Source organism: Salvelinus fontinalis, chromosome 14, assembly GCF_029448725.1.
Source record: "Salvelinus fontinalis isolate EN_2023a chromosome 14, ASM2944872v1, whole genome shotgun sequence".
NCBI lineage: Eukaryota > Metazoa > Chordata > Actinopteri > Salmoniformes > Salmonidae > Salvelinus > Salvelinus fontinalis.
Genome location: NC_074678.1, coordinates 46,433,974 through 46,460,417, shown reverse-complemented (window position 1 = coordinate 46,460,417; position 26,444 = coordinate 46,433,974). Strand labels below are relative to the sequence as shown.

General features: G+C 43.5%; 1 protein-coding gene across 2 annotated transcripts in view; it reads left to right on the top strand.

Annotated features, from left to right (window-relative positions):
• LOC129811003 (rab GTPase-activating protein 1-like) overlaps positions 1–26,444 on the top strand; it is a 164,643-nt gene that overhangs the window by 23,035 nt on the left and 115,164 nt on the right. For both annotated transcript variants that reach the window (XM_055862075.1, XM_055862077.1), the window contains exons 6-11: positions 2,980–3,140; positions 3,318–3,428; positions 10,374–10,440; positions 10,696–10,798; positions 13,596–13,762; positions 17,173–17,299. In XM_055862075.1, coding sequence (XP_055718050.1) covers positions 2,980–3,140; positions 3,318–3,428; positions 10,374–10,440; positions 10,696–10,798; positions 13,596–13,762; positions 17,173–17,299 — 736 coding nt within the window. The remainder of the gene's footprint in view (positions 1–2,979; positions 3,141–3,317; positions 3,429–10,373; positions 10,441–10,695; positions 10,799–13,595; positions 13,763–17,172; positions 17,300–26,444) is intronic.

The window sequence follows — 26,444 nt, the reverse complement described above, 5'->3', positions numbered from 1 at the left end:
CCAAGATACAAATAACTCTATTAGAATGGTACAGGACTAAAATACAGTTTTAAGTATGTCAGTGGACCGTGAAGGCAATCATACTACCAACTATCACTGTCTGGTGCTCAGAAATAACGAATACTATGGACACGTTGGAATTGACTACTATTTGGAGGCTTAAAAACTTGGATCACTTAAAATATACTTAATCAAGCTAATGGGATTGATTATTTTCTGGTATCCGTTTCTATTGTGCCAAAAGTGGGGGAAAAAATAGGTCAAACTTAGGGGATCTGAGAAACCACGATCAGTCAATGGGAAATATCATTATACTCCTGGGTAAAGTTTTTTTTAGGGCAATATCAGTAGAAGTGTTACAAATAGGGAGGTTCAGGACCCTCGTAAAACATAGGGTGGGTTGCACCAACATGGATTAACTCTTAAACTGGGTTAAATCAAGGTTTATCTATTAATTTTGTTGCACCAAATTTTTAACCTAGTTTTAAATTAATCCTAGTTCAATTAAATGCTTCCTCCTAATCTAAGTTTAGTTTTCACTTTAAACCTAGATACATTTTAAGCCTGTTGTTCAATTATTATTATTATTATTTTTTAATATATGGTGGGTTGCACCACCATGGTTTAAATTAAACTAGGATTAGCGCCAGTCTTGGTTTTGTAAAGCTAGGTTAATAATTAATCAGATGTTGCACCACTTAATCATAAATTTACTTATCCAGATTTAAAATGAATGGTTTTAAACTACGATTAGTGACATGTTACACCATTCGTGAGTTGAAAACGAAGTAGCTAGCCTACTTGACAATTGAAGCCACAAAGTTGCTGTTCCTTGATTAAATAAATACGATGTAACGTGAGAACTACTCCAACTCCATCATGAAAGGTTCTCATGGGTTGGCTGATTTGAAATAAAATCCGTTATTTGCCAGTACTAGACAGAAAACGAATTAGTTAGCTACTGTAGCTAGCTAGTTTATAAACCAAGCTAGCTAGCGTACAATATTATTATTGTTGTCATTACTTAACGTTATTTAGCTGTTTTTTGTTTGTCCGCTTGCCACCTGATCATGGCACGTCAAAGAAGTTCACATTTCTCCACTTGTGAAAAAAAACGATTGTCGGCGCTGATGGAGGAATTTAGTAATGTACTGGAGGATAACGAGACAGACAACACGACTGTCAAAAGGCAGGAAGACACCTGGGCCATTTTATGCGACTAATGGATCAACACGGATTAAAAAGAGAAGAGGGATCAAAATGGGATGAAAACGTGCTGGAATTTTTTATAAGCGAAAGCCAAAAAGGATGAGGCAGAGGAGAGGCGGGGGCTATTTCAGACCGGAGCTGGCAGGGGGCCTCTGTCCAAGGGAATTGATCCTATCACCCAGAAGATATACGAGATGATTCCTCAGCAGTTTGCTCCTCTCCATAACCCTATGACGACGACGGACAACTTGACCCACCAATATTTAGTAAACATATATAACTGGTAAATATCAATACCTATAATGCACGTTAAAACAAAGGTTAATGCTACTTCACTACAATGTTACTGTTATCAGGCCTGTTACAGCATGTTGTATAACATCATCATGAACTCCAATTCAATTGTTGTACAAAACGGGCACATAAATAGCCTACTAATAATGAGTTAATCATAAAACTCAACAGGATTAAACTTGTCTCTAATTATTCACTGAGGAACTCTCCACAGTAGATATGCTGCCATTTTTTCAGTTAAACTACCTCAAGTGGCAGTTTAGAATTAATCTCCAATGTAAGTTTTGATTTTATTTTTTATTTTTCATTCATTGAGCAACAGGCTTAAAATTAATCTAGGTTTGAAGTGAAAACTAAATTTAGATTAGAGGAAGGATTTAATTAAACTAGGTTTAACATTTGGTGCAACAATATGAATAGATACACCTTGATTTAACCCAGTTTAAGAGTTAATCCATGTTGGTGCAACCCACCCATAAATTTAGATGAATTCTAAACTACCACTTGGGGTGGTTTAACTGATAGAATGGCAGCATATCTACTGTGGAGAGACCAAAACAAGTTCCTCAGAGAATAATTAGAGACCGGTTGAATCCTTTTGAGTGTTATCATAATTAACTCTTATTAGTAGGCTATTTATGTGCCCATGTTGTACAACAATTGAATTGGAGTTCATGATAGAAAGAGGAGGAAGGGAAGCGCTACTAAGGTACACAATAGTAAATTGTGAAAATTCAACTCCAAGCTAGAAGTATCAGAATGCCTAGATCCTTTCTAGGCATTCTGATACTTCTAGCTTGGAGTTGATTTTTTTGATAACATAGCTACAGTATTTTACTTTTTAATGTGTATAGTATTGCTTACTAGGTGTGTCCAATCAATTTTGTAACCACTCCCTCTTCAAATTAGGGCTAATTGGAAAAGCTGTTCAAAAGAGGACATTGTATTATTTCTTTGTACTCCCTGACGAAGGCCATGCAGCCGAAACGAGTCGGATTTTTAAACTTTGTTTCTATTGAACATGCCATACAAATCAAGGCATTTTAATTCATTATATGAAGAGTTCCTTGGTGATCCTTTTCTTTTTGTAGTTCATGATATGCCCAGCCTTGGTACGAATGATGTTATACAACATGCTGTAACAGGCCTGATAACAGTAACATTGTAGTGAAGTAGCATTAACCTTTGTTTTAACGTGCATTATAGGTATTGATATTTACCAGTTGAAATTGATTGTATGTTCTATCTGCAATATTAAAGCTGATCTACCATACACTTGATTTTATTTGAATGAATCAAGGATCAATCGTCTGTCTTTCTACCAGCCTTTAAAGTACTGGTAGATAGCCAGGGTACGGTGCTATAAGACTAGAGTGTGAGTGAAGAGCTTGAGTGAAAAGACAACCTTCCATTCTAACGATCTATAAAGTACAGCTCTATTTTCTCTTTTCCCCTCCTCTCCCTCTCTTCCTACAGGTGAGCCGGATACTGTACAGTTTCTCCACAGCGTTCCGCCGCTCCTCCAAGCCAGCCCCTGACGTGAGGGACTCGGCCCTGCCCCTCTCCCCCGACAGTGACCTCTTCAGCTTCACAGTCTCACTGGAGGTGCGGGAGGACGACAGCAAGGGAAACTATAGGTCAGCATGAAGCCACTAAACACGCTTACACACACACTCACTTATGCATGCAATGGGGTGAAAGCACTCACTCACACTCTCTCACTCACTCGTTCACTCACTTTAACAGACCTTTAAGCCAACAACTTACTTTTTGTGACTGTCCTACTTCATCTGCCCCCATTCTCCTCTCCTCAGCCCAGTTCCCAAGGACCGGGACAAGTTCTACTTCAAGTTGCGGCAGGGCGTGCAGAAGAAGGTGGTGGTCACGGTCCAGCAGATGAGCAACCAAGAGCTGGGCATTGAGAGGTGAGGGGCTGCTGCCTCCTTGATCCTTCTGTAAGGCCTTCTGAGCTGCATACACTAGACAGCACCACTGTCCTATACTGTAGCATGCTGTTCTTGTTATGCACAAGAACACACAACCCCTCTGGGTCATATTGATGAGTACAAGAGGGAGACCGTGGTAAAGCTTGACTTAAGGAAATATTATACAATAGGCCCAACATTTTTGGGGGTGTGATTTTAGTTTGAATGTATTTTTCATGCTGAGTCATTGGAAATGAAACAATGAAGATAAGATCAGCTAACACATAGTCAGTCGAGAATGGCGCAGCGAAGAACCGGAAGAGCGAGTGTACTTATTTCACCCTATGCTAGTCTAGGATAAAGTCATTGTGATGTGAGTATGTTTACAGTTTTAGACTGTGCAGCAGTTTAGATTTCTTGATTGACATGAAGGAAGCTGTTACTGTTCGGTCTGTTTTGTGTCTTCTGAAAGGCATTTAATGACTTAGTTACAGTTCATTTGTAAAGTATTCAGACCCCTTGACTTTTTCCACATTTTGTTACATTACAGCCTTATTCTGAAATGGATTAAATTGCTTTTTTCCCCTCCTCAATCTACACACAATACCCAATAATGACAAAGTAAAAACAGTTTTTTTAAAGAAATTTTTGCTAATGTATTACAAATCATAAAAAAACTCACATTCACCTCTCACTGTATTTAGCAGAGGTTCTTATCCAGAGTGACTTACAGTAGTGAGTGCATACATTTTTGTACGTTTTCGTACTGGTCCCCCGTGGCAATCTAACCCACAACCGTGGCGTTGTGTGCTCTACTAACTGAGCCACACGGGACCAGGCAGACGCTTTACATCCTATTTTTAGTTTCAACCGTCTTTTTTATGTTCATATCTCCTTTAATTAAGCAGTGACGGTGTGTCATGCTGCCTACTCGTTTTGCCCAAGTAGCTAACCTAAACAAAAATGTTGTGTGTGTTGATGTCAAGTCAATTGCTATAAATCACATTTAATTTGTCACACGCTTCATAAAGAACGTGTAAAACTAACCGTGGAATGCTTACTAATGGGCCCTTCCCAGTAATGCAGAGAGAAAGAGAAATAGTAGAAAAATTTAACAATGAGAATTGATTACTTGGCTTTATACACAAGTCGATGTGCAGGGGTACGAGGTAATTGAGGTAGATATGTACACTGAACAAATATATAAAGGCAATATGTAAATGTTTGTTTCATGAGCTGAAATAAAAGATCCCAGAAATGTTCCATACGCACAAAAAGCTTATTTCTCTCAAATATTGTGCACAAATTTATTTACATCCCTTTTAGTGAGCATTTCTTTGCCAGGATAATCCATCCACCTGACAGGTGTGGCATATCAGGAGGCTGATTAAACAGCATGAGCATTACACAGGTGCACCTTGTGCTAGGGACAATAAAAGGCCACTCTAAAATGTGCAGTTTTGTCACACAACACAATGCCACAGAGTGCGCAGTTGGCATGCTGACTGCAGGAATGTCCACCAGAGCTGTTGCCAGAGAATTTGATGTTAATTTCACTACCATAAGCCGCTTCCAACGTTGTTTTAGAGAATTTGGCAGAATGTCTAACTGGCCTCTCAACCGCAGACCACGTGTATGTCATCATGTGGGGGAGCGGTTTGCGGATGTCAACGTTGTGAACAGAGTGCCCCATGGTGGTGGTGGGATTATGGTATGGGCAGACATAAGCTATGGACAACGAACACAATTGCATTTTATCGATGGCAATTTGAACGCACAGAAATACCGTAACTAGATCTTGAGGCCCTTTTTATATACACTGCTCAAAAAAATAAAGGGAACAATTAAACAACACAATGTAACTCCAAGTCAATCACACTTCTGTGAAATCAAACTGTCTACTTAGGAAGCAACACTGATTGACAATACATTTCACATGCTGTTGTGCAAATGGAATAGACAAAGGTGGAAATTATAGGCAATTAGCAAGACACCCCCACTAAAGGAGTGATTCTGCAGGTGGTGACCACAGACCACTTCTCAGTTCCTATGCTTCCTGGCTGATGTTTTGGTCACTTTTGAATGCTGGCGGTGCTCTCACTCTAGTGGTAGCATGAGACGGAGTCTACAACCCACACAAGTGGCTCAGGTAGTGCAGCTCTTCCAGGATGGCACATCAATGCGAGCTGTGGCAAGAAGGTTTGCTGTGTCTGTCAGCGTAGTGTCCAGAGCATGGAGGCGCTACCAGGAGACAGGCCAGTACATCAGGAGATGTGGAGGAGGCTGTAGGAGGGCAACAAGCCAGCAGCAGGACCGCTACCTCCGCCTTTGAGCAGGAGGAGCACTGCCAGAGCCCTGCAAAATGACCTCCAGCAGGCCACAAATGTGCATGTGTCTGCTCAAACGGTCAAACAGACTCCATGAGGGTGGTATGAGGGCCCGACGTCCACAGGTGGCGGTTGTGCTTACAGCCCAACACCGCGCAGGACGTTTGGCATTTGCCAGAGAACACCAAGATTGGCAAATTCGCCACTGGCGCCCTGTGCTCTTCACAGATGAAAGCAGGTTCACACTGAGCACATGAGCACCTGTGACAGACGTGACAGAGTCTGGAGACGCCGTGGAGAACGTTCTGCTGCCTGCAACATCCTCCAGCATGACCGGTTTGGCGGTGGGTCAGTCATGGTGTGGGGTGGCATTTCTTTGTGGGGCCGCACAGCCCTCCATGTGCTCGCCAGACGTAGCCTGACTGCCATTAGGTACCGAGATGAGATCCTCAGAGCCCTTGTGAGACCATATGCTGACACATGCACATTTGTGACCTGCTAGAGGTCATTTTGCAGGGCTCTGGCAGTGCTCCTCCTGCTCAAAGGCGGAGGTAGCGGTCCTGCTGCTTGGTTGTCACATTGATGTGCCATCCTGGATGAGCTGCACTACCTGAGCCACTTGTGTGGGTTGTAGACTCCATCTCATGCTACCACTAGAGTGAGAGCACCGCCAGCATTCAAAAGTGACCAAAACATCAGCCAGGAAGCATAGGAACTGAGAAGTGGTCTGTGGTCACCACCTGCAGAATCACTCCTTTAGTGGGGGTGTCTTGCTAATTGCCTATAATTTCCACCTTTTGTCTATTCCATTTGCACAACAGCATGTGAAATGTATTGTCAATCAGTGTTGCTTCCTAAGTAGACAGTTTGATTTCACAGAAGTGTGATTGACTTGGAGTTACATTGTGTTGTTTAAGTGTTCCCTTTATTTTTTTGAGCAGTGTATATATATATATTTTTTACTATTTGTGACCAACAGATGCATATCTGTATTCCCAGTCATGTGAAATCCATCAATTAGAGCCTAATGAGTTGATTTTAATTGACTGACTACCTCATATGAACTGTAGATCTTTGAAATGGTTACATGTTGCATTTTAGTTCAGTATACATGTAAGTAGGAATAAAGTGACTAGGCAAAATGATAGACAAATAACAGTAACAGCAGTGCATGTAATGAGACAAATGCAGATAGTTAACTTCTTACGGCTGAAATCCCGTTAACGGGATCGATATGACAACAGCCAGTGAAAGTGCAGGGCGCCAAATTCAAACAACAGAAATCTCATAATTAAAATTACTCAAACATACAAGTATTATACACCATTTTAAAGATAAACTTGTTGTTATCCCACCACAGTGTCCGATTTCAAAAAGGCTTTACGACGAAAGCATACCATTGCAATTATGTTAGGTCAGCACCTAGTCACAGAAAAACACAGCCATTTTTCCAGCCAAAGAGAGGAGTCACAAAAAGCAGAAATAGAGAAAATTAATCACTAACCTTTGATGATCTTTATCAGATGACACTCATAGGACTTCATGTTACACAATACATGTATGTTTTGTTCGATAAAGTTCATATTTATGTCCAAAAATCTCAGTTTACATTGGTGTGTTATGTTCCGTAATGTTTTGCTTTCAAAACATCCGGTGATTTTGCAGAGAGCCACATCAATTTAAAGAAGTACTCATAATAAACATTGATAAAAGATACAAGTGATATGCATGGAATTATAGATATACTTCTCCGCTGTGTCAGATTTAAATAAAGCTTTACGGAAATGCACACCATGCAATAATCTGAGTACAGCGCTCAGAGACCAAAACAACCCATACAGATACCCGCAATGTTGTGGAGTCAACAGAAGTCAGAAATAGCATTATAAATATTCACTTACCTTTGATGATCTTCATCAGAATGCACTCCCAGGAATCCCAGTTCCACAACAAATGTTTGTTCAATAAAGTCCATAATTTATGTCCAAATACCTCCTTTTTGTTCGCGCATTTAGTTCACAAATTCACGAAGCGCAGGCCAGACGAAAAGTCAAAAAGTTCCATTACAGTTCGTAGAAACATGTCAAACGATATATAGAATCAATCTTTAGGATGTTTTTATCATAAATCTTCAATAATGTTTCAACCGGAGAATTCCTTTGTCTTTAGAAAGGAAAAGGAACGCAGCTACTTCTCACGGGCGCACGCCTGACTGAGCTCATGGCATTCTGCCAGCCCTCTTAGTCAGTCAGCTCTTATTCTCTCCCCCTTCACAGTAGAAGCCTGAAACAAGGTTCTAAAGACTGTTGACATCTAGTGGAAGCCGTAGGAAGTGCAATATGACCCCATAGACACTGTATATTGGATAGGCAAAGACTTGAAAACCTACAAACCTCAGATTTCCCACTTCCTGGTTTGATTTTTTTTCTCAGGTTTTTGCCTGCCATATGAGTTCTGTTATACTCACAGACATCATTCAAACAGTTTTAGAAACGTCAGATTGTTTTCTATCCCAATCTACTAATATGCATATCTTAGCTTCTGGGCCTGAGTAGCAGGCAGTTTACTCTGGGCACCTTATTCATCCAAGCTACTCAATACTGCCCCCAGCCATAAGAAGTTAATCAATAGCTACTAACTAACTATTTAGCAGTCTTATGGCTTGGGGGTAGAAGCTGTTCGGGGTCTTGTTGGTTCCAGACTTAGTGCATCAGTATGGCTTGCCATGTGGTAGCTGAGAGAACAGTCTGACTTGGGTGGCTGGAGTGTTTGACAATTTTTCGGGCCTTCCTCTGACACCGCCTGGTATAGAGATCCTGGATTGCAGTGATGTACTGGGCCGTACGCACTACCCTGTGTAGTGCCTTGCGTCGGATGCCAAGCAGATCCTTTACCAAGCGGTGGTGCAGCCAGTCATGATGCGCTCAATGGTGTAGCTGTAGAACTTCTTGAGGTTCTGAGGGCCCATGACAAATCTTTTCAGCCTCCTGAGGGGGAGGAGGCGTTGTTGTGTCCTCTTCACATATGTGTTGGTATGTATGGACCATGATAACTCCTTAGTGATGTGGACACCAAGTAACTTGAAGCTCTCGACCTGCTCTACTATGGCCCTGTCGACGTGGCTGGAGGCGTGCTCGGCCCTCCGTTTCCTGTAGTCCACGATCAGCTCCTTTGTCTTGCTGACGTTGAGGGAGAGGTTCCTATCCTGGCACCACACTGCCAGGTCTCTGACGACCTCCCTGTAGGCTGTCTCATCATCTTCGTGAAACGTAATGATGGTGTTGGAGTCGTGCACGGCCATGCAGTCGTGGGTGAACAGGGAGTACAGGAGGGGACTAGGCACGCTCCCATGAGGGGCGCCCGTGTTGATGGTCAGCGTGGCAGATGTGTCATTGCCTACCCTCACCACCTGTGGGCGGCCCGTCAGGAAGTCCAGGATCAAGTAGCAGAGGGAGCTGTTGAATCCTAGGGTGTTCAACGCTGAGCTGTAGTCTATGAACAGCATTCTCACGTAGGTGTTCCTTTTGTCCAAGGGGGAAAGGGCAGTGTGGAGTGCAGTAGAGGTTGCGTCATCTGTGGATTCCGTTATGCGAATTGGTGTGGGTCCAGGGTGTCTGGGATGATGGCGTTGATGTGAGCCATCACCAGCCTTTCAAAGCATTTCAAGGCTACATGAGTGCTACGGGCGATAGTCCTTTAGACAGGTTACCATGGCATTCTTGAGCACTATGGTGGTCTGTTTGAAACGTGTAGGTGTTAGACTTGGTCAGGGAGAGGTTGGAAATGTCAGTGAAGACACTTGCCAGCTGGTCAGCGCATGCTCAGAGTACTCGTCCTGTAATCCGTCTGACCCTGAAGCCTTGTGAATAATTTTTTGTTTTAATTTAACCTTTATTTAACTAGGCAAGTCAGATAATAACACATTCTTATTTACAATGACGGCCTACACTGGCCAAACCTGGACGACGCTGGGCCAATTTGTGCTCCGCCTTATGGGACTCTCAATCACGGCCGGTTGTGATGGTCTGGATTTGATCCAGGGTGTCTGTAGTGATGCCTCAAGCACTCGGGAGTCCAATAATAGTAGTCATGCCTTCTTACATCAGTAATGTCATGTGTAGGAAAGTTCTAGGTCAACCTTACGAAGGAGGGGGGGAAATCAAAGCACTTCAGATGGAAGCATAATATATGGTTTCTTTTCTTATGAAGTAGTGATTCTCAGCGCAACCACTTGATGGCGCACCTATCATAAGAAACAGGCACATAGTGGTCTCTGTTTCCAAGTGATATTGGCACTGCTTTGCTGTAGTTTAATTTGGATTCTTTGAATTTATAAATAGACCCATGCATATTCACCCACACCAGGATTCGACTAGAGTCTACAGAATTCAGAATTGGGTCACTCTAACAAAATATACCTGTAGCTTTGCTAATGCCACGCTGATGGAGATTTCTTTTTAATTATTTGATTTTATTCAATTATGAGTCTCTCAGCAAATACCGTTTTATCTTTATAATGAATCCAAATTTAGCCAAAACCCAAACTTTGGGTTTTATGAAAGGTGAGTTGCAGTGCCCCCTTGATCCATTGGCCCTGACCTGTGTTCCTCTCCCTCAGGTGTTTTGGGATGTTGCTGAGCCCAGGGCAGAAGGTTCGGAACAGTGACATGCATCTTCTAGACATGGTGAGCAGCAATCACAGTGGTTTCCTTTATTCACATAACCAAGTTACAGAACAGCACTCCCATTTCTATGTACTGAACTATCACTATGAGACTAGTTATTTAGTCTTTTTGTTGACTTTAGTGTACTCTGTATTGGGCAGGTTAAACAGAGTTGAATTGACAATTGATTCTTTGGCTTTTGATTGGAATGGCTTTGCCGTTTGAGGCCTGTTGACCGTGATTGTATGTCATTTCCCTGTTTGTGCCTATGTGAAGGAGTCCATGGGGAAGAGCTCGGATGGAAAGTCGTATGTGATCACGGGCACATGGAACCCCAACATGGCTGCCTTCCAGGTGCTGAATGAAGACACACCTAAAGGTGAGAACCATCCCTCAGCCCTGTCACCAGCCTATCTTACTTACGCATGCCATTGTCAACCAGCCTGACACACTAGCATACTGAAGCATGACATTGCCAACCAGCTTAGCTGTCGCATTCATAGCTGGCCAGACAGTTTCTTATGATTTTATGACTCTTTCATCAATTCCAATGGACATCTGCCTAATAAGCAGAAAACAACACAAATTAAAGCTCTTATACTATTATAGTGTTTATCTTACTATTTTCATCTGAGGAGATGGATGGCTGAGATGGCAAATTAAAGCGTCATTTCTGATATTGACAGGGGGAAGGCACTTATTTCCTTCTTTTGTTTTTTCCGCTATAGAACCTGCAAACAATAATGAGTCGTTAAGATGTCCTGGGACGTGACAAAATGGTCGCCTTAAGTCGTCACGATGTTGTAATGGTTCCCTGGAAGTTTTGTGTAGATCCTGGGGACGTCCCCGAGGACGTTTTTAGGAGTTTCTTCGGATGTTGTCTAATGGTCCCCTGGAGGTTTTGTCTAGTTCCCGTCGCGTGATGGTCCCTAAGGGAATGTTCTCTGGGGTCCTTTGTGTAGTTCCCCGCAAGTTCCCAGGACATCACTGAGGACCATGTCGGGACCTTTTTTGGAATGTTTTCAGGACCATCATGCCACGTCCTAATGATTAGTAAAATGAACGTCCTGACATGGTCCTCAGTGATATCCTGTGAACGTACATGGAACTAGACAAGGGTCCCCCAGAGAACGTTCCCTTGGGACCAACACTCAACTTTCTTAGAATGTTCACAGAACGTCAGTGGAATAACGTCGCACCGAAACCCTTAAGGGACCTAAATGGGAACGTCACAATGTCCTCCGGACGTTCCCTGTTTGCTGGGGAAAGCCTATTAGATTAGCAACATTGCGGTTGTGCTCTACGATTTGGTTTAGCGCGCTAGCAGCGTTCAACCTCAGTGGTTAACAGGGTCAGAGACCGAGGAAAGGGGACGTGGAAGACTTTACTGGTGCTGAGCTTTTCATTTGTGCTAATTGTAGCTAATGGTCCTGTCCATGTGGTCCCAGACTCGACCTATATAACTAGCCCCTTTGATTTGTAATGATTTCTTTTTTGTTCTCAACCAACACAGGACATTTCTTTTAAAGGCATTTCAAGTGACTTAAAATTGTGCTAACATTTCTTACTTTGAACAGTCACAAAATAGTCACCGCCTCTAACATTTGATACCAGCTATTCCCTACGATGGCCTGCAAAATAAGTGATATATGCCCCAAACCAATTTGGCTGTCTGAAAACATGGGTGGTTTAGACACCTTTTCATATATCAGGTCCCAGTGTAATGCACAGTAAGACGCTGCCAAGCGCTGCAAGTGCAAGACCTCGCCTCACTGAACTCATTATATCAAACAAATTAGCAGCGCTGCGGAGTTGCTGACTCGGAAGTCAGGAAAGTTTGACTTGAACCTATATGGCAGCTTGTCAAAGCAACCCAGCTCAGGGGAGTTAGGTAGTCTAAACTACAAAGCCACGATTCCTCCACAAAGAAAACAAACCATTCACTAGTAGAAAAGGAAGTAGGTAGTTGTGATAACTGGCTTGCAGAACATGCATGTAAACATTGGATATTACAGTGTTTGTGTAAATAATAAACCAGAGCCAGAACTTTTAGTAATTCTCCGTATAGAATTTAACTGATATACTGTAGCTAATGGTTTTTGAAATATGAAGCTATATGCACTGGAAGACTTCCCACAAAACATGAACATAATTTGTTACTTATACAAAAACAGCCTTCTACCATGGACTGATGACTTTGATTCTACACTATTAAACCACACAGCTTACTTCATGTCAAAACTGGGAGAGACAAGACTTCTAAAAACAATGGCCCTCTCGGTCTCAACTAAACAAATCCTTCTTTGTTGTCAGCGATTTGGCACGCAGGGAAAGTAGTCCTGTGGTAATGGAAGCTTGAAGGGATGCCGTTTCTTAAAACATCTTTCTAAACCAACATGCTATGCTTGACTTTTATGGTAATTGGAATCTATTTTTAGGCCATTCTTTACAAGGCAGTTTTGTAGACTTTCCCCCCCCCCTGGTTAATTACAATAATAAAACCTTCTCACTGTGAAATGGGTTATTTTTCCCTCCGTTTCCTAGCTCGGCGATTGCTATCTGTGTGTTTATTTTTCTCCCAATCTGTTTTTTTCAACCCCAAAAATTGGATGTTGCAAGATCTGTTACCCCGGACGTCACTTTTTCGCTTGGATGAAGCTGGTGGTACTAGAGGACAGCTTAGATTTATGCTGCACTACATTGCGATATATCACACACAGCTTGTCTCATGCTGTGACTTGGAATGCGGTTTCCTTAGATTCTAAATAATTCGTAGATATTTAAAGATGCTGAGTTTCTTGGTTGTAGTTATATGATTCTAGTTTTAAATTGGACCTTTGTCTCTTTCTCTGGGACGGGTGAGGTAAGAGAATAGGTGTGCTGCTGTTGCTAGTTTGACAGCTGGTGGTAGTGGTGGAATCCAAGCCCTCTGAGGAGTACACGTTTGTTCTATCTAATTAAAACAGCAGGCAATATATTTTCTCTGCGTTCTATAAACATACATTTAAATCAAGCTAATAGCCTACCATTTCACTTTATCCACTTAGTGTGTCAACCCGCAACGCCCACTTTAACCCAGACAGATACAGTATACATTCTGGAACTGCTGTTGGCACTACAAACACCCCCTCCATCCAGTGTGTGACCTTGTCCTCTCTGTGGTGGTCTCTCTCCAGATAAGCAAGTGTACATGACCGTTGCGGTGGACCTGGTGGTGACTGAGGTGGTGGAGCCGGTGCGCTTCCTGCTGGAGACCCTGGTGCGCGTCTACCCGGCCAATGAGCGCTTCTGGTACTTTAGCCGCAAGGCCTTTAGCGAGACCTTCTACCTCAAACTCAAACAGGTAAATAAATGGCCAGTTAATAAATATCCCAAATATTTCAACCTATACCTCATCGCACACGTAATAAATATCCCAACCTATACCTCATCGCACACCAAAAACCTGTTTTTGCTTTGTCGTTATGGGTTATTGTATGTAGATTGATTTTAAAAAATCATCAATGTTAGAATAAGGCTGTAATGTAACAAAGTGGAAGGTCAAGGGGTCTGAATACTTTCCCGAAGGCACTGTGTATATACAGTACCAGTCAACAGTTTGGAGACACCTACTCATTCAAGGTTTTTTCTTAATTTTTTACTATTTTCTACATTGTAGAATAATAGTGAATACCTCAAAACTATGAAATGACACATGGAATCATGTAGTGACCAAAAAAGTGTTATACAAATCAAATTATATTTTAGATTCTTCAAAGTAGCCACCCTTTGCCTTGATGACAGTTCTGCACACTCTTGGCATTCTCTCAACCAACCTGGAATGCATTTCAATTAACAGGTGTGCCTTGTTAAAAGTGAATTTGTGGAATTTCTTTCCTTCTTAATGCGTTTGAGCCAATCAGTTGTGTTGTGACCAGGTAGGAGTGGTATACAGAAGATAGCACTATTTGGTAAAAGACCAAGTCCATATTATGGCAAGAACAGACAGCTCAAATAAGCAAAGAGAAACGACAGTCCATTATTACTTTAAGACATGGTCAGTCAATGTGAACATTTCAACAAGTTTCTTCAAGTGCAGTCGCAAATACTATCAAGCGCTATGATGAAACTGTCTCTCATGAGGACCGCCACAGGAAAGGAAGACCCATAGTTACCTTTGCTGCAGAGGATAAGTTCATTAGAGTTACCAGCCTCAGAAATCGCAGCCCAAATAAATGCTTCACAGAGTTGAAATAACAGACATCAACTGTTCAGAGGAGACTGTGTGAATCAGGCCTTCGTGGTCGAATTGCTGCAAAGAAACCACTACTAAAGGACACCAATAAGAAGACGAGACTTGCTTGGGCCAAGAAACACGAGCAATGGACATTAGACTTGTGGATATCTGTCCTTTGTTCTGATAAGTCCAAATTTGAGATTTTTGGTTCCAACCGCCAAGTCTTTGTGAGACACAGAGTAGGTGAACGGATGATCGCCGTGTGTGTGGTTCCCACCGTGAAGCATGGAGGAGGTGTGATGGTGTGGGGGTGCTTTGCTGGTGACACTGTCTGTGAATAATTTAGTATTCAAGGCATACTTAACCAGCATGGCTACCACAGCATTCTGCAGCAATGCGCCAACCCATCTGGTTTGGGCTTAGTGGGACTATCATTTGTTTTTCAACAGGACAATGACCCAACACACCTCCAGGCTGTGTAAGGGCTATTTGACGAAGGAGAGTGATGGAGCCTCTACAATCACCTGACCTCAACCAAATTGAGAAGGTTTGGGATGAGTTGGACTGCAGAGTGAAGGAAAAGCAGCCAACAAGTGTTCAGCATATATGGGAACTCCTTCAAGACTGTTGGAAAAGCATTCCAGGTGAAGCTGGTTGAAATAATGCCAAGAGTGTGCAAAGCTGTCATCAAGGCAAAGGGTGGCTACTTTGAAGAATCTCAAATATAAAAAATATTTTGTTTAACACTTTTTTGGTTACTACATGATTCCATGTGTTCATAGTTTTGATGTCTTCACTATTATTCTACAAGGTCAAAAATAGTACAAATAGAGAAAAACACTTGGATGAGTAGGTGTGTCTGAACTTTTGACTAGCATTGTATATAGAAGTAGTCACCCTTCAGCCGTAAGGCATGGATTTCTTTTTAGGGATGCACTACGGCCACGCAAGGGGGCATCGATGGCCATGACCGTCAATTCCGTCGGGATATTCGAGGCCTGCACACATCCACACCCAATCCATTTGACCCGTACCCCTCCGAACTCCTCCAATTAAAATGCATGAGAGCGACGTTGTTCTCGACGCGTTCAATTACCACGCCCAGCACACAAGTGCATCCTCGTCCTGTCCGGTCCTTCTGGCAGGTGTTTAGAAAATCAAAACAAGCCCCTAAGTCAGTAACATAAGCCCCTTGCCTCCTTGTTTGAAAGGGAATTTTCATCTCCACTCCAGGCTTTGAATGCGTACCAAATGGCAGCCTAGTCCCTATATAGTACACTACCTTTGACCAGGGCCTTGGTCAAAAGAAGTGCACTACATAGGGACTAGTTTGTAATTTTGGACATAGCCTTTGTATCATTGGGAGCCCTAATACGAGGCAGCCACTCATTATCGCACTGTAGTAATTAGGGCTCTGCCTGTGTGCCTCTCTCTCTATAGTTAGCTCATCAGCAGGCAGCAAAGAATGGCGGCTGCTGTAGTTAAAAGTTAATTAAAAGATAGCCATTCTAGTGTTTACAGAAGATTCTAATCCCAGCCACTAGCTCCAGTATTATTTGAGTACGATTTGTATTTGTTCCGGGGGCCTCTCATTAAGGCGTTGAGGAATTAGAGGAGCCATTGTCGTCGCCCTCTCTGAGCATATTTTGCGCCTTGGCTCACGAGGAGATAGAAAAGCTTTGGTGATTTGTTAGTGGAGGATCCTACCCAAGGGCTAAGTGGTATTATTGTGAACCTTATTGTGACCCCCTTATTTGTACTACCTAAACCTTAGTAAATGCCAATGTTCTCGTATATGTCATGTATGACTGTTGATAGCACTAGCCAACTATGGTAATGCATTGCCATTTTTTTTTTAGATGTATAGTCTTCAATTATGGCCCTTGTGCTAAAATGTTAGCTTGGATCCACATGTGTTCACAGAGCAAGGGCTAAATATAGGGCTCTTGCATTAGTGTTGTCATGGATCCACCTCTCACCACAAGTGCTGAGACCAAACAACCCCAGTAGCAACAACAGTGTTACAAAACCCCCAATGTGCAATGTGACAAAGCCCAACTTTAGAAGTGACCTGCATAGGCGAGTGAGCCCAATCTCTCTGTGCTCTGATTGCAGCAGGCTCCCTGTGAACCCTATTACCAGACACTCTGGCCAAAAGACGTCTGGCGCGATCCTTGGCGCTCTCTGCCGCCGCTCAATTTAATTTCCTCCTGTACGTGTAATTATATTTTTCCGTGGATCCCCTCGGGTGGTGGCAAAAGGTGAGGCTAACTTTAGACAGATTTTGTTTCAAAGGGAGGCACTCTGAAAATGTTTGAGGATACCCAAAGAGACACTGTCGCAACAGCTCTCACTCTGAACAAATTCGTATTTTTTTTCAGCGTGTAGAATTGACTCGTCAGTAGTAATAAGTTATGTTTAACTTTGTTTCTTGGTGCTGTGTCAAAATGAATCCTCCCACTGTATTATGTCTGCACCATATGTGACTTTTGTGTGTGTGTGTGTGTGTGTGTGTGTGTGTGTGTGTGTGTGTGTAGGGTGGTGAAAAGGGTGGCCAGGGTGATGCCATGTTGGAGGTGGTGAGCCTGCAGAAGGAGACTGCGAGGAGCAACGGGGGACGAGGCCGTCTGGCCTCTCCGGCTGAGGAAGAGGAGCCTGAGGAAGGTATTGAACTCTCCCTCTCGCTCTCTGTTTACATCCTCATTTCATCATCGTATCTGTCTCTCTCTTTCCATCTTTGACATTCTCTCTCTTACCTCTCGCTCTATCTATCCATCCATCCATATACGTTGCCCTGAAGACTAACTAAGAGTGCATTGTTGTTTTGTTGGCTAGCCTTTCAATCACCTTCCAAGGTCAACATGAGAGCTTCCACACCTCTCCAGGTAAAATGCCTCGGCACATTGAATTCCATCCGCCTAGGCACATTGAATTCCATCTGCCTAGGCACATTGAATTCCATCTGCCTAGGCACATTGAATTCCATCCGCCTCGGCACATTGAATTCCATCCGCCTCAGTCACACCGACGACATAATTGTATTACCTAATATCGCTTGATTGAAAAATACACTATGTCTACCGCCGTAATGCTGAAAAACTTGCTATGTTCAATTTCAAAGAAAAACGACCTGCGTCTCAGAGCTTACTTAGATTGCTTTTAGAAAGAGTGTGTACAAGGTGAGAGAAAAAAAAGAAATAGATTGCTTTGGCACAAATAGCTTGTTGGAGGAGCATTTGTTTTATTTATATATTTCGGGCAATTGTTTCTCCTCGGTGGCGGGAACACCTCATACAAATGAGATCATCTGTCCAGATATTCCCCCCGAATTGAACGTTATCAACACGTTGGCTCACTTTGCATTTTCCTGAGGCTCGCCCCCCTCCTCGTATCTGGCGGCCATGAATCAACTGTGAAGTTTAATTTAGTGTGTGTGTGTGTGAACCGCTGTGAGGGGGAGGTGTTGGCAGGCGTGGATGTTTGTGGGGGAACGTTTGTGTGTGTGTGTTCGCACTTTTGTGTCTGTGTGTTTGAGGCGTGTGTGTGTCTCAGACAGTGGGGAGTTTTTTTTTTTTGTGTGTCGAGCGAGGCTGAGGCGAGACAGAATTCCAGAAGCTTTGGATGGGTTCTGGAGGGCTCAGTGGTTTCACTGGAGCACAGTCCAATCCGGTTAAGTAGGGTTGACTCATTGGTACCGCCGCACTGCTCCTGTGGGCTAAGACCACCTGGTACCCATCTCGCCCTCCCTCCCCGGCTTGACTCAACACTGCACAGCTCTGGAAGGAACTCACTGCCTGCCTGCCACCCTGCCTGCCACTGGTTTACTTACCGAGAGGATTTCACTCTTCATTTTAGGAATGCTCATTCTGTGTTTTCCCATTTCCACCATCCTATTGAAAATATGAATATTGAATGAGTAAGGTTTTTAGTTGGGAAAATTGGGTCATATTGATGATTGCAGTCAGATGCAAATACACGAGAGGAGTAAGAAAACAAAAGGTTTTACATGGCAAAGATACAAGACACAAAATGCATCCTCAGACTTCTTTCTAGGGATTTAATGACTAGTGAAAGTAAACAAACATAAACAAACCCTCTTCTTATTACAGCACTCTAAGTACACAAACCAGAGCCGCCAGAAAATGTGTAGTGAGCTGGCATTTCCCCCAGTACTTTTCAATCTGGTGTGACGCCCGGCACATCACTTTCAAAGCAGCAGCACAGAACACCTTTACCTGACATAGTCATTAGTTCATGACTTAGAAAAAACCTTTTGCAATGGTAAAGAAAGCACGCTTACTTGACAAGTTGACATAGTACTTCCTCCAATTTCTGTCTGTTTTATCTAGTGACTACGACCCTGTCCCAGTGTCACCCCCACACTCGCTGCGACAGGTGGATTAACTTGTCAGTCACAGTGGTCTCCTAGCTACAGCCTACAGGGCCTCATCAACTACGCCTCTCAACAGCTTAGTTGCATATCGTTTGACAGTCTGCATTCTGCACTTGGTTTCTTCTTTTCCGCTCGCCCTCCTCTCCTGCCTGAGATGTGCCTGCACCAATCCGTCGAGACTCTATTCCCCGCTACGTCAAAAGCAAATGTATGGTCCACAGAGGACTTCCAATGTGTGACTGCCCACTATTGCATGGACTAGGGCAGATACCAGATTGGTGTTTTACCAGAGCTGAAGAGGCAAGGGCGTTAGAACAGTGGATGACATAATGAATGAAATAAAGGGCCTGGGAATGGTTGGTCGGCTATACCTAGAATTAGAGAAACTCATCCATATTTTTGTGTGATACCAGCGTCAGAACGACTGCCAAAGCACAGAGGCTTAACAGTATGGCTATTCTTCACTCGGACAGGTGGGCAGCGCTTTACCTAAATAAAATAAGGAAATATCTTTGCACTGAAATTAGCAAAAATAAAATACACTTTTGGAATGTTTTAACCTATAAAAAGATCTCTCAGCTTTGGCGCTTAAATAAAGATGATGTAACCCTGCTTTGCAAAAAGCTTATACGTCCTCCAGTGATAAAAAAAAAAAAATGGTTTCCTGTTGAAAGCGGTATCCCAAGTATAAATACAGTAAAGTACACACACTTCAGAAAGACGCCACGTAGAAATGTTTAACCATTTTATTAAGCAATGAATTAATGCAAGTCTTCATGTATAGGCTCTCTCCTTCAGTGTAGCTCACTGCCCAAGCAAAGCATCAATATAATATAGCCTACAGGCAGTGAGCAGACCCGGTCAGCTTAAATAGACTGCCAATAAGGTAGGTGTGATTGTTACTAGTCTCTAATTGCTGCCATCTCAGCTGATGCGTCAGCCTGAGGCGGGGCACTCGGTTTCCCTTCTGAACTGGTTCCGCTTAATTTCAGAAAGAAAGCGCCATGTAGAAATATGTTTAACCATTTATTAAGCAATGAATAATTCAAGTCTTGGCATATAGGCTCTGCTCCTTCAGGGTAGATCACTGGCCAAGCAAAGCATCAAAAGAAAATAGTCTACGGGTAGTGAGAGCGGTAAGCTATACCAATCCCCCAAAACAGCAAAACCTTACGCCAGCCGACAGTGTAGCTATGCCAGAACTAATCCCTTGATCAGCTAAAGTAAACCTACAAGGGCCTCCTGAGCGCGGCGGTCTAAGGCACTGCATCGCAGTGCTAGAGGCGTCACTACAGACCCAGGTTCGATCCTGTGCTGTATCACAACCGGCCGTGATGGGCAGTTCCATAGGGCTGCGTCCGAGGGTTTGGCCGAGGGGGCTTTACTTGGCTCATCGCGCTCTAGCAACACCTTGGGGCGGGCCGGTGACCTGCAGGCTGACCTGTGTTGTCAGTTGAATAGTGTTTCCTCCGACACGTTGGTGCGGCTGGCTTCCGGGTTAAGCGGGCGGGTGTTAAGAAGCGTGGTTTGGTGGGTCATGTTTCGGAGGACGAATGACTCGACCTTCACCTCTCCCGAGCCCATTGGGGAGTTGCAGCGATGAGACAAGATTGAAATTGGGGAGAAGGGGGTAAAATATATAAATAAATACATAAATATTAAGTCAACCTACAATCGCAAGAATGAATACTATGTTGGAATGTTAACCATATATGGCTTAAACTGAACGACTTATGACTCTATCCCTCGTGACGTACCGCCGGGTACCCTTGATTTAAGGCCAGATAAGCTTCATCTTGGCACGTGTGAACTATCTGCCTATTTTGCCAATGTAGCAGTGTGAACCCAGCTGCCCTAGAGACGCACCGCCGGGTGCTCTCACTGATCTATACGAGTAGCCTGATCATCTGTGGCCTACATGAAATATCTATCATCTAGTGGGCTAACGGAGTGGCGCAGCATCTCAGTGCAAGAGACGTCACTACAGTCCCTGGTTCGGATCCAGGCTGCATCACAATCGGCCGTGTTTGGGAGTCCCATAGGGCGGCGCACAATTGGCCAAGCGTCGTCTGGGTTTGGCCGGGGTAGGCCACTATTGTAAATAAGAATTTGTTCTTAACTGACTTGCCTAGTTAAATAATGGTTTAAATATATATATATTTTTAAACACACAACCTAAGCAATATGCACGGAACTTGATTGCGATAACAACTAAAGCAACGCTATTGGCGGTTAGCTGAACCCTTATTTAACTAGGCAAGTCAGTTAAGAACAGATCTCTGAACGCCGACATAGCGATCTATATAAGGCATGGAACTCGCAAATAAACTCATCACTTTTCACATCCAAAAGCTCCTTGGCGTTTGATCTAATATAGGAAACAGAGGACCAGTGCCCCATGATCTCCAGTGTGGATGCAGGGACAGATAGAGAAGCCGTTGAAGCGGCGCCGATGCAAAACAAATAAGTTTGCGTATAGCTCAGGAGATAGCCTCGCAGGAGGAGACAGAGCCGGGATGAAAAATCAGTATTTTGTCATTGGTTTGCCTGCATCAGTGACGAATAATGGATCACCCGGAGTGGCCAGTGGTCGCCATTGCAGGTATCGGAAAAGAGGACAGAAAGGAGAGTTAGTTTGAGCAATGGTACCTTTACCCTTCCTATCAGTTTGGGAATGCTTACCCAACATGGTGAACGTGTGTCCTTGATTAAATCGTGAGATCATGCAATGATTAAAAATAAATTAATACGAACTGTATTTCCCTACCGTAAAAACTCATAGAAAGACAACTGCTTCAAGTACAAATGATTGTATGAGCCGAACACCCTTAACATGAATCTATTTATACAGAGTGAGGGTGATAGTGACCTTTGTCGTTGCCTGAAGATTGCTCTTTTGAAGCCCATTAGGCAGATGCAACATAGCTAATGGAACACAGGCCGACAATCGTGATCATATACCAATACCGCAAGAACTCGGGTAGGTTTCACAATCCTCAGAAACATTTTAAATTTTAACATGGTAGCAGCAGAGGATCAGAGAGAAGTAGCAGCGGCGACGCAGAATTGGTTGCCAATAGCTCAGAGCTAGCCCTCGGCACTGACGAAGGAACCAGAGCCGCGATGAGATCCAGTGTCTTCTCACTGGTTGCCAGCATCAATGTTGAACAGAGGTTCGCCAGCTGCTGCCCGTGCTCAGCATGCAGGCAGCGTAACATGAGATAAAGCAGTGTTAGTTCCGGTGATGACAAGTGTTCCACATGTGAGCATACATAATGCAAACAGAACTTAAGAGATCACGCAAAAATGAAAGGGAAGGAACACCCCCTGAAGCCATCATACAGACCGCATCTGGAAAAGCGTATTTTTGAACACCATTGCCTTAACGTGATTTTCAAACCTGCGCTACTGAGAGAGGAGATACTCTTTTGATATGCCTGACTGAATTTGGAATAGAAAAGACATGCGCTGTTATATAACAGAAGACATTGTACAGAGAGAAGACCATACAGTAGACTGATGCATGGCACAGCTCAGCATACCATCACGTAGCAAAAAAAGCCACACAGTATTACTAAAACCCGAGAACCGCAGCAAAACGTTAGCTACGTACCCACCTTATCTAAATAGCCTAATGTCATACTGAAATTGCTCAGCAGTAGCTGATGCGTCTGCAGCGTGCACAGTGGGAGTGACCTGATAATCAAAACCTACAAATAGTCTACCTGAGCTGAAGGCTTACCGGCAGATACCATTAGACATAGCCATGAGAGAAGAATAAATGACCTGATAACGAGAGTGAGACCCCATAGATTACTAGAATAAGCCTAAAATAAGCTCTAAGAGACCTTCCCAAAAAGAGGCAATGAATGCTTGATCACTAACACTGATCGCCATGTGGGTGTTAAGCAATCCCACCACATGCTGGGTAATCCTAGTATAAACAGCCCATCTAACATGGTTGACACTATAGCAGCCTTGATTAGTCATCGCACAGCTATACGGCGTCAGCTCCCCCACTAAGGTCCAGGGTGATAATTTAAAATCTGAAGGGGAAAGGTTAGGATTAGGCAGTATTCATTTAAATTTCATTTAAAATGATTCATTTAAAATGAGGCCTCAATCCTATAGAAAATTTGTGGGCAGAACTGAAAAAGTGTGTGCGAGGAAGGAGGCCTACAAACCTGACTCAGTTACTCTAGCTCTGTCAGGAGGAATGGGCCAAAATTCACCCAACTTATTGTGGGAAGCTTTTGGAAGGCCACCCAAAATGTTTGACCCAAGTTAAATAATTTAAAGGCTATGCTAACAAATACTAATTGAGTGTATGTAAACTTCTGACCCACTGGGAATGTGATGAAAGAAATAAAAGCTGAAATAAATTTTTACATTACATTTAAGTCATTTAGCAGACGCTCTTATCCAGAGCGACTTACAAATTGGTGCATTCACCTTATGACATCCAGTGGAACAGCCACTTTACAATAGTGCATCTAGATCTTTTAAGGGGGCGAGGGGGGGGGGGGGGGCAGAAGGATTGCTTTATCCTATCCTAGGTATTCCTTGAAGAGGTGGGGTTTCAGGTGTCTCCGGAAGGTGGTGATTGACTCCGCTGTCCTGGCGTCGTGAGGGAGTTTGTTCCACCATTGGGGTGCCAGAGCAGCGAACAGTTTTGACTGGGCTGAGCGGGAACTGTACTTCCTCAGTGGTAGGGAGGCGAGCAGGCCAGAGGTGGATGAACGCAGTGCCCTTGTTTGGGTGTAGGGCCTGATCAGAGCCTGAAGGTACTGAGGTGCCGTTCCCCTCACAGCTCCGTAGGCAAGCACCATGGTCTTGTAGCGGATGCGAGCTTCAACTGGAAGCCAGTGGAGAGAGCGGAGGAGCGGGGTGACGTGAGAGAACTTGGGAAGGTTGAACACCAGACGGGCTGCGGCGTTCTGGATGAGTTGTAGGGGTTTAATGGCACAGGCAGGGAGCCCAGCCAACAGCGAGTTGCAGTAATCCAGACGGGAGATGACAAGTGCCTGGATTAGGACCTGCGCCGCTTCCTGTGTGAGGCAGGGTCGTACTCTGCGGATGTTGTAGAGCATGAACCTACAGGAACGGGCCACCGCCTTGATGTTGGTGGAGAACGACAGGGTGTTGTCCAGGATCACGCCAAGGTTCTTAGCGCTCTGGGAGGAGGACACAATGGAGTTGTCAACCGTGATGGCGAGATCATGGAACGGACAGTCCTTCCCCGGGAGGAAGAGCAGCTCCGTCTTGCCTAGGACGGTGTGTACCTCATAAATAATTCTCTCTACCATTATTCTGACATTTCACATTCTTAAATAAAGTGGTAATCCTAACTGACCTAAGACTGGGAATTTTAACTAGGATTAAATGTCAGGAATTGTGAATAACTGAGTTTAAATGTATTTGGCTAAGGTGTATGTAAACTTCCGACTTCAACTGTATGTGAAAACGGCACATTTCTAAAATAGAACGTTAAGTTCTACATGATAATGTTGTTCCAAAAAATGTATAAACAGTAGTTTTCAAACTTGGGGAGCAAAAAAATACCCTCTCTCTGGCTAGAAACGCGTTGCAGGTTTTGAAAATCAGTCTCCCTTTTAATCAGTGGTGGGAACCTACATTATTTTTCAATCGTTTCATTATGAACAGAACCATATATTTTATATATATTTTTAATGGTTTCCGTTTCTGTTCCCAGAACTGGTTCCAACTGCTGCTTTAAATCCTGCCCTGTCATGTCACAGATTTATTTATATATTTTACATTTTGACTATGATTCTAATCTTTTAAACCATAGATCATAGAAACGTGCCATTTTTACATATTTAGACATGGTATGGCGCTGGAGATAATGAATATGAGGTTGAAAAGTGACGGAATTGCCCATTAACGTCGTGTGTGTATAGAGTGAGATTCATATTTAAAGACACTGTAACCATTCTGTGCATAAAGCTCAGCCCTGCAATAGCAGTTCACTAAGCTACACATCTCGGTTAGGGCCCCAAACCAAGTCTTGCTTAGGGCCACCAAAAGGCTAGGGCCGGCCCTTTTACAGAGTATGTTGTCCATTGAAATTGTCTCTGGCTCTTTTGATATCAGATTCAGAATGGATAACAAGGTTGGTGGTAGTTTGGAAGGGGTTGATCCATCATATGAGCCGACAATAAAAAAAATGTCAGATAGCTTCCCGTTTCATCTGTGCTATCTATAATAATAATGATGATGATAATAATCATATTTTGTCATAGCCTACCAATAGGACCGAGTTTTACCTAACCAGGTCATGAGATCAGGAAAAACTCCAGGCCCCAGAAAAGACACGTGCAAATTTTGTATCCACCTCTGTATCAAACACCTTTTACCCCAAAAGGCTCGCTGTTGATGGCCAATGCACGTTATTAGTTAGAACCCCTTTTTTTTACCATAAATTAGGGTTGTGGGCCTTTTTTGAATGAGTGCAAAACAGGAGAAATAACATCACCATTTGGACTCCAAAGGTGCCCAGAACACACATTCCAATGATCCAACAATGTAAACGGAGGTGGCTTTTCTGGCTTCCCACAAGCACAGCTTTTCCGACACGGCACTTCTCAGTTTTTTCCCGGGGGGCTCTTGATTGTAAGAGGTTGGAATGCTCTTTGGACAAGTTTTGTTAGCAAGCCTTGTTATCCAGGGAAACCTACAATAAGTACACGTACAGCGCATCATTACAGTCAGTTGCCGCTTGAATGTGCTCTGGGTACATTTTCAGCATTCTGCTACACCTAACTCTGCTCTGCTGGAGTGGTACCATTCCAACTGCAAAAAGAATAATAGTTGCTTCTGAGTGAGATGTCCGCCCACACCAGTCTTTTGAACCTTGTCACCTCCTTGGCGTTAGAGAGGCACTCGCCAAGGCCGGCACTGTGTCAAAAAAAGCCTTGCCAGGGAGGAGAAGCCATTCACAGTAAAATTTACAAGCATTTCTAAAGGTTCTGCTGCGTTCCAGCTGCCGGTGGAGGCGGCGTGAAAAGAAAGCCTTTCAGGGATTTCTAGCTGGAGGTCAGCCGCCATTGTAGACGGGACTGAATGCTTTCCCAGTGTGTGAGGATGCTGCTGCCTGCCTGCACATTTCTTGCCAGTCACACGTGCACATACATTTTCTTGTATTATTGTAAATTACAATGTGCAGCAGTGTGACCCGGAATGTCTCCTTTTTCTCCATTTTTCTGTCAGCCCACTGTGATTTATATTTTCAGTGTGCTTTTTTTCATCCACACGAGCACACGCGTGCACATTCACATGCATTCACACAGCAAACATACAAGCACATGCACACTCATGACCCTACTGAATGGGTGGCAATATACACACCACAGCTCAAACCCTCTGCTCATGTGCTCAGCTCTGTACACAGCCTAT